The 12,952-nt window shown below is 35.4% G+C and overlaps 1 protein-coding gene across 1 annotated transcript; it reads left to right on the forward strand.

Annotated features, from left to right (window-relative positions):
• Window positions 1-1,396: 1,396 nt before the first annotated feature.
• On the forward strand, window positions 1,397-5,463 carry LOC131146239 (uncharacterized). Its single transcript, XM_058095688.1, has 3 exons — window positions 1,397-1,410; window positions 3,331-3,402; window positions 3,516-5,463. The coding sequence occupies exon 3, from the start codon at window positions 3,567-3,569 to the stop codon at window positions 5,154-5,156; it is 1,590 nt and encodes a 529-aa protein (XP_057951671.1). The 5' UTR covers window positions 1,397-1,410; window positions 3,331-3,402; window positions 3,516-3,566; the 3' UTR covers window positions 5,157-5,463.
• Window positions 5,464-12,952: the final 7,489 nt, after the last annotated feature.

Consider the following 12,952-nt stretch of genomic DNA (forward strand, 5'->3'; position numbering starts at 1 on the left):
GAAACTAAATTTGGATGGGAGCAGCCTAGGGAACCCAGGGCCGGCGGGTGGTGGTGGCATCCTTAGAAACCATACATGTTCTTTTGTGTTTGGTTTTTCAAAATATTTTGGTTCTTGTTCAAATAATGAAGCTGAATTGAGAGCTGTGCTGGAGGGAATAAAGATTTGCAAACATTTGGGTCATACTTGTATTGATATTGAATGTAATTCGAATATTGTATTTAATTGGATTAGAGTCAGGAAGTGCTCATTGTGGTATTTGTGGGATTTTTGGGAGCAGCTTATTGGTTTATTGGAGGGAGTGGATTTTTCAATAAATCATTCATATAGAGAAGGGAACAAAGTGGCGGATGCCTTGACTCGACAAGGTGTTATGGGGAGGAATAGTTTGTTTGCAAATAGTAGTCAACTCTCTAGAGTTAGCAATGATTTGTAAAAATTGGAGAAGATGAGTACGGCTTATATGAGGTATGTTTAGTTGATTTCCTTTTGGTTTTTACTTATGCTTTTTGCTGTTTATCTTTTGTTTGTTTTGTTGTGTGAGGTTTGTTTTGTAGGTCTTGATTTGTTTCGTTTTGTTTGAACTTGTAACCCGGTTTTGGCTGGATGTTGGTGTTATTCTTTGGGAGGTTTTTAACGTTTATCTTTTGTTATCTCCCATTGATTGTCTTGTAACCACGGTATTTCTCCGTCAAAAGTGAGGGGTTATTAATAAATAAATGGAGATGTCGCCCTTCTTTAAAAAAAAAAAAAAAAAACATGTCCGTTGCTGACTCAATTTATCAAAACATATAGAATCTTCTTCAATAAAGTAAAATTAAAGTCTGTTCCAAAATCCATATCTTTTTTTTTCCCTGTAAAATTTAGGAAAACATTTATTGTTTGTTTGTTTGTTTGTTTGTTTGTTTGTTTTGTTTTTATTTTTTATTTTTGTTTTTGTTTTCGTATTTTGTTTTTGTTTTCGTTTTTCCCGTGGTTACATGCCAGTCTGGCTTTTCCCCAAAAACATGCCTCGCCAATCGGCGCTTCACCGACTGGAGAGACAATGTGCAAACGGATATGCTTCCGGGCAAAATACAGTTTCTTTAGGTAGGGCAACCCTCTTCCTACGTCCTCTCTCTCTCTCTCTCACCAAAGTTGTTTTTTGTAAGTTGCAACTCACATGATTTTTCTTTCTTTGTTTTTTTTTTTTTTTTCGTTTTCGTTTTCTTTTTCGTTTGGATTTATGAACATGCAATGCAACAAACGCGCATTTTTTTACAAACCATTCAAAGCAAACCAACGTCTCAGTACTTGCCCAAAACTGGTTTGCTTCCTGCCTATATTTTCACCAACTTTGTTCCTTGAGCACACCCATTTGGATCGCCTCTTCTTTGCTTTGCTTTCCCACTGAAGGGAAAAAACAAAAAGGTATGATCTCGATCATCTTTCTCTTAAATGAGTTATTTGTTGTCCAATTCCAATTGGGTATGTCTGTGTTTTGGTTATGCATGTGATTGTTGTAGAATTAAGATGATCTTGATGGGTTTATAGCTGTTCTTTTCCAGCTGAATAGGATGATATATTTCCTTGTTATTTTTTAGGATGTGGGTGCTGCAGTAATATTTTTTTTAAAATTTTTTTATTGCCTTGCTTTATTTTATTTTAATTTTTTTAGATATGGGTGCTGCAGAAATAATTTTTTTATTGCATTGCTTTTTATTATTTATTTTTATTATTTATTTATTTATTTATTTATCTTTTTATGTTCAGTGAATTTCAGAAACCATGCCATTTACAAATGATAGTGTTGTTCTAAACCTAGTGTTTACAGGTGCAGAAATTTATGAGCTTGGCTTGTTTCTTCTAGTAATTTGAATTGGTGAATGATTGTTGCAGCATTTTATTATTCCATGAAGGGAGGGAATGTGGATTAGATGAAAATGTAGAGTTTCTTTTCTTTTCTTTTTTTTTTTTTTTTTTTTTTAAATTTTCTTGTCAGCTTTTACATGATTCCTTATCGAATGCAGTCACGAATATTCAATTTATCATCTTTCCGGCCAATTGGTGTATAGATCACCGATTAATTCCTTTCAAATTAAATGCATCTCTGCAGAGACAGTCTTAAAGATTGTTGATTAGTTTCATAAAGGAATGGTTTATCAATGTTCAAAAGCTGTAATTCAGATGGATTGGGGATTGGAATGGAAAATTTTCTTTCATTCATATGTTTCCCTTAATTTTCTTCAAAGTTTCATGTTTGTTTTTCTCAAAAAGAAATTTTCTTATATGCTTTATTACTGTAGCGGATCATCTGATATTGTATTTGGCGGGATTACAACTATGATTTGATACGTTATTGTTCAATAAAACTAAGTATACATTTAAAATAAAAAATTTATCAAATCAGGAAAGCTCTTAAAATGTTTTGAGCTCCAAAGACAAACTAATTTGAAACAGTAAACCAATAACTTCTCTTTGAACTATTATGATAATTATTCACATTAATATCTTTTATCCCAAAAAAAAAATTCCTAGATGATTTCAGCCTGTGATCATTCCAAGCAGTTCATGTCTTTAAGTATCCTGCAAACGAGAAGATAGAAACTTCTTTATCGTGAAGTTCTATTTTTTCTGGTGGGTTGGGTAGCATGTGAAGATCAAAAAGAAAGAAACACATTTTAGATTTACTTTACTTTAATAAAATTCTTTTTTGAAGGTGTTTCCAAGCACACCCCACCAAAATTAGACACAAACGATGTCATTTATCAAATTTTACAATTTTAGAAATTAACGGAAACACGAGATTGTTTATATATTGGAAAATCCATTCTAAATTCCATGTAAATGCACTAAAATTTTGTAGCATGTTTTGGAGTATGGATTTTAGATTTGTGTGTATTTATATGAAGTTCAATAAAATTTTGTATTATGTTTTACCCAAGTCCACCCAAATCCACATTTAAGATGTGAATTCCAAGCTCCCAAACACTTGGTAAGGTTGTATTGGAAAAGCATGAATTTCATACCTTGGATTTGGATATGTATTATTTTGAGGGAAAGCATGAATTTCATACCTTGGATTTGGGTATGTATTATTTTGAGTGAAATTGCTCAATTTTGTATTGCATTTTACCCATATCTACACAAATCCAAAGCAAAGATCCTAACTCCCAAACACGGGGTTAGGATTAATTAGCTTAAAATTCATTTCCAATGTGACACCCATTTCAAACACCCAATTACAAGCTTTTCTAGTTTTGGTGTCTGCTATACAGTTCGAAAGTTGTCTTTAACTCTATGACTATCATTAAAATCTCAGAAGGATTTACTGTTCCACATTGTTTTCAGGTTGACAATCTTCTGAAATTCTAGCTCCTCAAGATAGTCACCAGTTCATTATTAAATCGGATTAGATTCTTGGTGAGGAGCTTTCTTCCAATTCTTCTCAAAATATACAAATTGTTGCTGCCTCTCTCTCTCTCTCTCTCTCTCTCTCTCTCTCTCTCTCTAATGCCACTTATTGTTAACTTCAGTTGCAAAATTTCAAAATCTCTCTTGCATCCATTGCTTTCCCATCCTACGCAATGGTTGATGACAGCATTGATATCCCTGCGATCTCAGAGAAAAATGAACTAGAGGGTGTCAATGAAAGGAGAAATTCTAGTGGAAAATTAAGCATTCAAAGTGATGGAGTAAAGGTCCAATCCCGTTATCTTAGAGCATCAGCTGGTTCTTGCCATGACTTCTGTAAATATGGGGGGAGACATGCATTTGAAGCAAAGAAAAAAAGTTCCATATCCAAAAGGATTACATTGCAACCAGGTGAAGGCCGTGATTTGACCAATGCTGTAACCTTAATGGAGTCCATAATCAATCTTAAGCCTTCTGACTCTCAGACCAAGATTTCAGACAGTCCTGTCTTCAAGAGAGAAGGCTCGTCATCTACCAAGAAATTAGCTGTTTCTTTGCAACAAGTTGCATCACCGGGTGAGGATTTGGTCATTTCTACAAAATGTGCCAGCACTCTGAAGCAGAAACCTGTGCGAACAAAGCCTCCTTTTCTCTCTGCTGTGGGTCGTTTAGGCAGTAAAAGAAACAATGGAGTCGATGCCAGGAAGCAGAGGGGAGCCTCTGGAAAGTGTGAGATGGAAGTTTTTGTAGCATCAACCGTTCTTCTGTCTCTAAAAGCTTCTGTTAGAAGAGCTGTGAACATTAAGGGTAGAGACATTGCAGAGTGCAAGAACCTTGAAAGGGCGTTTCATCTAAAGAATCAAAACAATGTTGAGAAACCTGAGTTGAAGAAACCCAGCAACGAGGAAGCCCCAGAAAAGACATTATACATCATTGAACCAACAGCTGAGAAAAAGACTGTGCAACCCACTCAAAATGATGTTCAGAACACTCGACTGCCTCCATCTTCTGAGGACAAAAGATTGAAATGTGCTCAAAATGGAAGTAATTCTGCAGAATTGCCACCATCCTCTGATAAGAAGAGCTTGATACACAAAGATGGGATTCAGATGACATGCTTGTCTCCATCTTCATCTCCATCCTCTGAGAACAAAAGCTTGGGATGTACTCAAACTGGGACTTGTGCCCATCAGTTGTCTTCCTCTTCAATATTATCATTGTTGCCAGCCATGTTGCCACCTGAGTCTATTCATGGTGAAGAAAAAGAAACCTTCTCGAAGCTTGTTGAGACTGAAGTTGAAGTACAAGTTACGAATCCTAAAGTGGAAAAGAAAAGCAGGCTTCTAAAGGGTGGAATAAATGACGCAGAAGATAAAGATTGCACACCACAAAAGCTGGGTTTCAAGAGAGGGAAGGTCGTATACCTTCAGTCCAGGAATAATAGTCCAAGGAGACTGCGGTTTCGGCGTGGAGGAGTTCTCGGTGACAATCAGAAAGATAAAGGAGATTTACAAAGGAGAAGTATTAAGATAGAAGATGCTGGTGACTTTACCGCTACTAAAGCTGAATCTGAAAAAGTTGTTCTGAGACACCAAGATATTCAAGGAAAGAAGGATGCTCAAAGTTTGTTCAACAATGTGATTGAAGAGACTGCCAATAAACTTGTTGTGAGCAAGAAGAGCAAGGTCCAGGCTTTGGTGGGTGCTTTTGAAACCGTGATTTCTCTTCAAGATAGCAAACCTATGGCAGCAGCTCCATGCTGAGTTACCAAATTTATGTATTTTTTCTTCAGCAGCTCTGTATATAGTAATCTAAAATTAACCATAGTTTTGAAGGTGACATTGGGGACTGCAAGCTTCTCTCAAGCTGCAACACCATAATTGGAGGATGATTCAATTGTCTTTAGAAGGCTTTAATAAAGAAACAGGAGGTTTCTTTTGTATGCTGTCTGTCTGTCTGTTTTGCCAAGGGTATTTTACTCTTCTCTCTCTGTATCTTTTACAAAATTTTATTCTGTTTACATTTGTTCCTGTACGTATATTAGTGCAAACATAAGTCTAAATGTTCCCAGCAATTTAAATATTTGTTGACTAGCACAACCCTGCTTGCTGACCAGAATGGCTGTTTTATTTATTTATTTGTCTATCTTTTTATTTTTGGGGAAGAGGGGCTGGAGGGAAGGTGCTTATGACGTGGCACATTGTGGATCATAATGATATGATTGTATTGTCCATATCTTCATCCCGCATTGGCTTATCGGTGGGATTAAGTGAAGCAGAAAGTGAATTTGGGGACGCGTAGGAAGATAAATGATAATAAATCATACCGTACTCAGTGCCCTAATCCCATGTAAAGACTATTACAGCTAATAATTGGTTTAATTAGTTTAGTTGGTTTTTCCATTGTTCTTTGTTTCAGATTCAGTTTGTTAATCCCATGTAAAGACTATTACAGCTAATAATTGGTTTAATTAGTTTAGTTAGTTTAGTTAGTTTAGTTAGTTTTTCCATTGTTCTTTGTTTCAGATTCAGTTTGTTTCTTTTCTGGTTCTTTCTTTCTTCCATTCTCTGGTTATATATACAGAGATATCAGATTGTACAAGGTAGATTAATATGAGAAGATTTTTTTGCTTTGTCTTCATTCTTCTCCTTCCTCTCGTTATTCTCTCGTTACTCTGTTTCATGGTATCAAAGAAGATGAAATTATGATAGCTTCCCAAGAGGAGGAGGGTGAATTAGATTTTTTTTAATATTATATTCTTTTTAATACTTTGTTTTATATCAACAATCACAACAAGTAAACACAAAATCAATTCAACCACAACCAATCAACAAGATAATCAAAATCTTGATTTTTGTATCAATAGCCCTGTAATAAATTGTAAAGCATGCTGAATTTATGTAAGCCCTGTGTTATTCCAAATTCATACTTCTTTTTTGTGTTTAGTTTTTAAACAAACTTTCAGATTAATAAGTTTAGGATGATCAATCAACGTAGTCCTTTTCGGTTTCTGCAATCAATGTTGATCAAGCCAAAACAAATTATCCTCCGATCTATTTAACAACCATACACTCATAATTTAACAATTTAAAGCATACTCTTTATTGAAAAATAAAGAGTAAGGAAGAAGAGAGAGACAAGGTTTTACGAGGTTCGACTTATACCCAGCTTATGTCATCGCCTTTAGCAAACCACCAAAGGATTCACTAGTTCAGTTCCGTTAACGGGTGGAACAATATGGATTACAACCACTCCTTCTTTTAGGCTAGAGCCCGCCTCTCCAAACGATATTCCCTCGTTTAGTCCAACGATTCTACAACCTTGAATCGTCTAAAAACAAGAACCAAGATAGAGAAAAGTTTGTTTACAAGATACACTCTCACAACAAAGTAGGTTAGTATAACGTTTAGCACAAGAATACTTCAAAGTAAATCAAATATAAAAGGATTGAAACTCAATACTGAATTTAGATTACCAAATATCTTCCAAGTATTGAAAGATTCAGACTTTAAAGACTTTACTTCGGAGTTTGTATCAGTAGTAACTTAGTAGTTGAAGTTGGATGAACACAAGAGAATTTGAAAACTTTTTAGAGAACTTTGATTGCTGAGAATTTCTTGATATAAAGTTCTTTGAAGTTTGGGGCTATTTATAGATGTTTAAAAATAATTCCTTACACTCAGAGTTTCCCTTGAAGTAATCCCCAAGTTTTTCAAAATAGTAGTGCCCAAAAAATTCATAAAAAAAATCTTCCTGTTGGAAGTTTTTAAACAAACGTTCGAGTGGCAGTTGTTTGCCACGACCTGGCAATCGCCTGTCATAGAAGAAATTTAAAATACAGAATACTGGCAGTCGCCTGTTAGAACCTAAGAAGTCGCTTGGCATGACCACCTAGGCGCCTGTTGCCCTACTGTCTCTTTGGAATTTATTCATTTATTTTGGGCAGTCGTCTGGCATGAGGAGGTAGTCACTTGACCCTTCTGTTTTTTTTTAAAAAAATTATTTTTTAAACCCTTCTTTTCTTTGATTTGAAAAACATATTTTAGGATTTTACTAAAACTTTATTTCTCAGTTTCTTTTGATTTTATGAGAGCTTCAACTTAGTTTATATTTGAAGTTTACTTGAAGTACTTACATGCAAACATCCTTAAAAAACATATTCTTTTGATCTTCAAGTAAGTCCTTGTTCTTCTATCATCTTTGAGCTTTGATCATCTTTATTTCTTGATCTTTTTGAACAGTATTTATCATCCTTTTGAGGTTTTGAACTTTCTCTAAGCTTTGCGACTATTTTTACGATTTGTCTTCTTCCTGAAAAACTTTCACTTGAAATAAACCATATTAAACATATCATGATTTGTTATCATCAAAATAAAAATTGTAAGCCTTGTTAGGCCAACAGAAGATATCTTAAGAAGGTCTGTTGCAATGTCAATTCCCCCTTCCTCTACATTTATTTCTATGTCTAACACAAGTGTAGAGAGTAGCCCATACCATTTAGAGAATGGTGATTCACCAGGAGCAATGTTGGTGTCCAATGTATTCACTGGTGAAAATTATCATATATGGAGCATGTCCATGATGATGGCCTTAAAGGCGAAAAACAAAATTGGCTTTGTAGATGGATCAATTGTTCAATCAGCTTCAACAAATCCTTCGAATGCCTTATGGGAAATATGCAACAATATGGTATGTTCTTGGATGATCAGTTCTGTGTCAAGAGAAATTGGAGCTAGTATCATCTCTACTCATAAACTACAAAAGATACGTGGTGAGATCTTAGAATAGGTTCACAAAAGGAAATGGGCCTAGAATTTTTCAACTTTAGAAAGATTTATTAATGCTGGTTCAAGAAAATATGTTGGTAAAGGATTACTATATGAAATTCAAGTTTTTGTGGGATGAATTGGTTGATTACAATCAAATTCCCACATGTTCTTGTGGGATTTTAAGAACCTGCACATGTGATGCCATTTGTCAGTTTTTAAGATATCAAGATAGACAACATGTTATTCAATTCTTGATGGGATTGAATGAATGTTTTTCTCATGTTAGAGGCCAGATTTTGAAGATGGAACCTTTACCAGAGATCAATAAAGTATTTTCTTTAATGGTTCAAGAAGAGAAATAGAGGAAAATTGGCAGAACTAGTGCAATTGACACTGTGGCTTTTATGAGTAAAATGCAAGACTCAAATTCTTCAGGCCAAAGATTTGTTTCTAGAAATCAGCAGCAAAGGAAAGCCAAATTGGTTTGTACCCATAGTGAGTTGAATAATCACATGATTGATAAGTGCTTCAAAGTACATGGCTCTCCTATAGGATTCAAATTTAACAACTCTTGATAGAAAGGAAAGTCTTCATCAGCAAACCAAGTCATAAGCCAAATTCTTGATATACCTATTGAGCCTTTTAATCAATTACCTTTCTCTCATGACGACTATTAGAAATTGTTAGCTTTAATCCATTCACAATCAAATGAAACCATAACTCATCGAGCAGCCAATATTGTTTCTAACATTCCTTCACAAAATACTCAAGGTATGATTCTTTCTAGCTTTCCTTCGAGTCATTCAACATCTTCAATATCTCAGAATAATTAGATTATAGAAATTGGTGCTACAGACCATATAATTCATTCCTTGATATTTTTACTTCCATAATAAAGTTATAAACACTTCTGTTATGCTTCCAAATGGCAACAATGTACTAGTTACTCATTGTGGAACATTTAAATTGCTTGAAAGATTAATTCTCAAAGATGTACCATCTTTCTCATATAATTTGCTTTCGGTTAGCAAGCTCACTTCATCTCAGCAATGCACTTTCATATTCTTACCTAATGTTTGTGAAAATAAGAATAGCTTCCCAAGAGGGAGGGTGTTAACCCTATGGGTCATACCCTATTTTGATTATGACAAATACTCAGGTATTTAGACTGCCGAGTTGATGTGCAGGTTTACCTTGGTAGTATCCTATGATGGCACTCGGAGACCCGGAGGAAAACGAAGACCCTGAAGACCCTAGATATAATTTATTTGTTGTAATTTATATTCGGGTCTGTAATATTTAAGTAGGAAAAGTCTGTAATAGTAACTAGGGCTCTAGTTTGTAATAAGCTCACACACATCACATGCATGATAATACGTAAGCTTAAACAAATCGTGAATGAGAAATGACTTTAGAAAGACCTTAGGGTTTTCCCTTCGGTCGATCAACACCGAACTTTCTCGGTGTCTTCAAATTGGACCCTAAGTGACCCTAGCACACACACATTTACACATTTGTTTCTTAGGAACTTGAATAGGGCTTGTATGTTTCGAAACGGGACCGAAATGCACACATGGTGCACTTTCGGTTGACCAGTCAAGGTAGTTCAAAAGGCCCTGGTCGACCGAAACCTCTCTAGGTCAAAAGGTTGACCACCTGGTCGACCAAACCAGGTAGTTCAAAAGGCCCTGGTCGACCGAAACCTCCCTGGGTCAAAAGTTTGACCACCTGGTCGACCGAACCAAGTTGTTCAAAGATCCCTGGTCGACCAAAACCCTCCTTGGTCAACATTTGACCATCTGGTCGATCGAGCACTTTTGTTCTCCAACTACCTGGTCGACTAGAGGGTCCTCGGGAAAATTTCCAGCGGCCTGGTTGACCGAACCAGCCAGTTCAAAATGGCCTGGTCGATCGAACCTCGAAAAATTGAGAAATTGCCCTCTCCTGGTCGATCGAGCCCTTAGTTCAATATTCCTCTGGTCAACCGAACCATATGAGACTTGGTTGACCGAAACTATTCTGGTCGACCGGACCTCTCGGGTTGCCCTGATTTTTTACTGCAGTTAATATTTTTTAAACAGGGTTGAAATGCTTTAAACATCATTAAACTTTTCTAATAATACCCAATAGGCCCAACGGTCATATTTTCTCCTATGCCTATATATATGAGATCATTTGAGAAAATTAGGATACATTAGCAATCTTTGATTAGGAGAGATTCTCTAAAAATCTCAAAGTTTATAATACTCATCCTTCAACACTTATTATTACCAGATCTTCCACTCAAACATTTTTGTAAGTGTGATTTAAGTGTTGTTGCTTTCTAGGGTTGCTCTCCCATGTGTGGTAATTGTTTTTGACGATTTTAATTGAGAGCTAACCCAAGTATTCTTAGGGGACTTTGTTAATAAGTCTCTCCTAAGAAGACTTATATTAAACTTCCAAGTATTGCACATTAATTGTAATACCTTATGAAGTTTGTATTTGGTGTGGATTGCAAAAACCATTTCAAAATACTTTCAAATATCAAGTGTGCTTTGTCTTGATAAATCTTTAAAGAGATATTTGTTTTTGTGAGAAAAAAATCTTTGTTGCAATATTCATTAATTTATATTTATAGTTGAATACAAAGATTAAACTCTTTTTGCAAACCAAACTTATACATTGCTAGAGCTTCATATACATATATGTATTGAGAAAACTTGTTAATTGAAATATATGAAGTGTGGCTAATATCTTTGCTTGAGCATTTAGATTGAATATCTAGTGATACAAAGATCATATAGGTTTGCACTCTCACGCACGAATTACATCGATAGTAAATCTATTTGAGAGTAGACATCTTAAGACCACATTAAGCTTATTATATCATTTGTGGTGTATGTGATTACACGTAACTGGATACATATCTGCTTTACTTGAAAGCATTTTCATTGTACCATTTCATTGGATTTCAAATACTATTGTATATCTAGTAACGGGCCTGAAGAGGGAGACTAGCCCTGGAAAGTCCCGGATTGGCTTAGACTCGATTAGGAAAGTTAGGTGCGTCGTCCTGTTAAGGCGTGTAGGTTGAGGTCAGCCCCGTTAATTTGACCTAATTAAGGTTGAGGTCAGCCCTATGTTAATTTGACTTGGTTAAGGTTGAGGTCAGCCTTGTGTTAATTTGACCTGATTGTAAACGGTGCCACTCCACCCTTAAGTGAGCTATTAGTGGAATCCTCGGGCTTGCGAGCTAGAGGCGGGGATGTAGGCACAGTTGGCCGAACCCCGATAACATATTGTGTGTGTTCTTTATATTTCCTTAATTTATTTATCGCACGTGTATGTTATGGTGTGAATGATGTGCATGATTTAAATTTCTGCATCTTATATTATCTGCACATTTAGAATTGTATAGAAAGACCCTAGGCTGCAAATATGCCGTTGTTTGATTACCTGAACCTAGGAGAAAAGTTTAAAATTCGAATTCACCCCCCTCTTGGGAATACACCAATTCTAACAGAGGGTGAATTGGGTTCTTTTAAAATTTTTATTCCCTTTTAATACTTACTTGTATTAATATGACAACAAGAAAATAAAGTAATCAATACACAATAAGATACTTATATTTAAATAAACAACCCAAAACAATTTAAACAAACATGCAAGAGTTTTAGAACTTTTATCAGTTGCCCTGTAGAAATTTGCAACCTTCTTTGAATGAAATCTTTGTTTGCACTTCTCTTGATCAAGATTTCCGCAGAATAACCAACGTACTCCCTTTTTGGTTTCCGCAAACGGTTAATCAAAACGTACTTTCTAAATATCAAGAGTCTTCCTTTGATTTTAATTTCAAGCCCTACTATCTGCACTTTAGAACATACAAAAAAATATATTTGTGCAGAAAGTAATGAGTAAAGAAGAAAGAAAGACACAAAGATTCTATGAGGTTCGGCTTCAACACAACCTATATCCTCGCTCTTGGCAAAATACTGAAGGGTTCCACTATAGCAGTTCCTTTACTAGGCAGAACAACACCGATTACAATCACTCCTTTGCTAAGGCTAGAGCCCGCCTTCTCCAAACAATATACCCTTGTTTGGTCAACGATCCAACAACTTGGAATCGTCCAAAATCTACAAGCAAAACAAGAAGAAGATTGTGTACAAAGAACGCTCACACAAAGAGCAAGTTAGTACAATTCAAAACCATGTACTTCAAAAGATAAATATCAAGAATGAAATATACTTTTGAAGCTTAGGAATTCACCAAACTCCCTTTTCTCCAGATGAGAAAATAGCAGTATAACTTCAGGGATTGATGAATAACAATCTCAGAATCATAACACTTTTAGTTTGCAAGAGATGAACAAGATTAGACTTTGAGAGCAAGAGAGCTTATGATCAATTTTCAGAACTTGGTAGTTTTTTTTTGCATTAGAAAATCATGTATTTATAGGTACTTAAACTTGTTTCCTTGTTGCTAAAGTTTCCTTGGAGTGTTTCCCAAGTTATTAGAAAGTTTGAAGCCCAAGCAAATGTTATTTTAAAAATAAAATTTTTGAAATTTTAGCCCATTAACAGTGTTCAGATGGCTGAACACTTGAGTTCAATCATCTAAAGTTCTTGAGCTATTTAAAAAAAAAATGAACTAGACATAGGGTTAGACGACCGAAGATAGGGTTCAAATGACCGAAGAGTCGGGTTCAGACGACTGAGGTCCAAGTTCAGTCATCTGAACTGCTATTGCCAGTTTCTGTTTCTCACTAGAAAATCTTCAGACGTCTAAAGTAATTCTTCAGTCATCTG

The sequence above is a fragment of the Malania oleifera genome, chromosome 13, assembly GCF_029873635.1.
Source record: "Malania oleifera isolate guangnan ecotype guangnan chromosome 13, ASM2987363v1, whole genome shotgun sequence".
In the NCBI taxonomy this organism is placed as follows: domain Eukaryota; kingdom Viridiplantae; phylum Streptophyta; class Magnoliopsida; order Santalales; family Ximeniaceae; genus Malania; species Malania oleifera.

Bases quoted from the DNA above. Each gene is read 5' to 3' on its own strand.
- LOC131146239 (XM_058095688.1), top strand. From the start codon at position 3,567: ATGGTTGATGACAGCATTGATATCCCTGCGATCTCAGAGAAAAATGAA.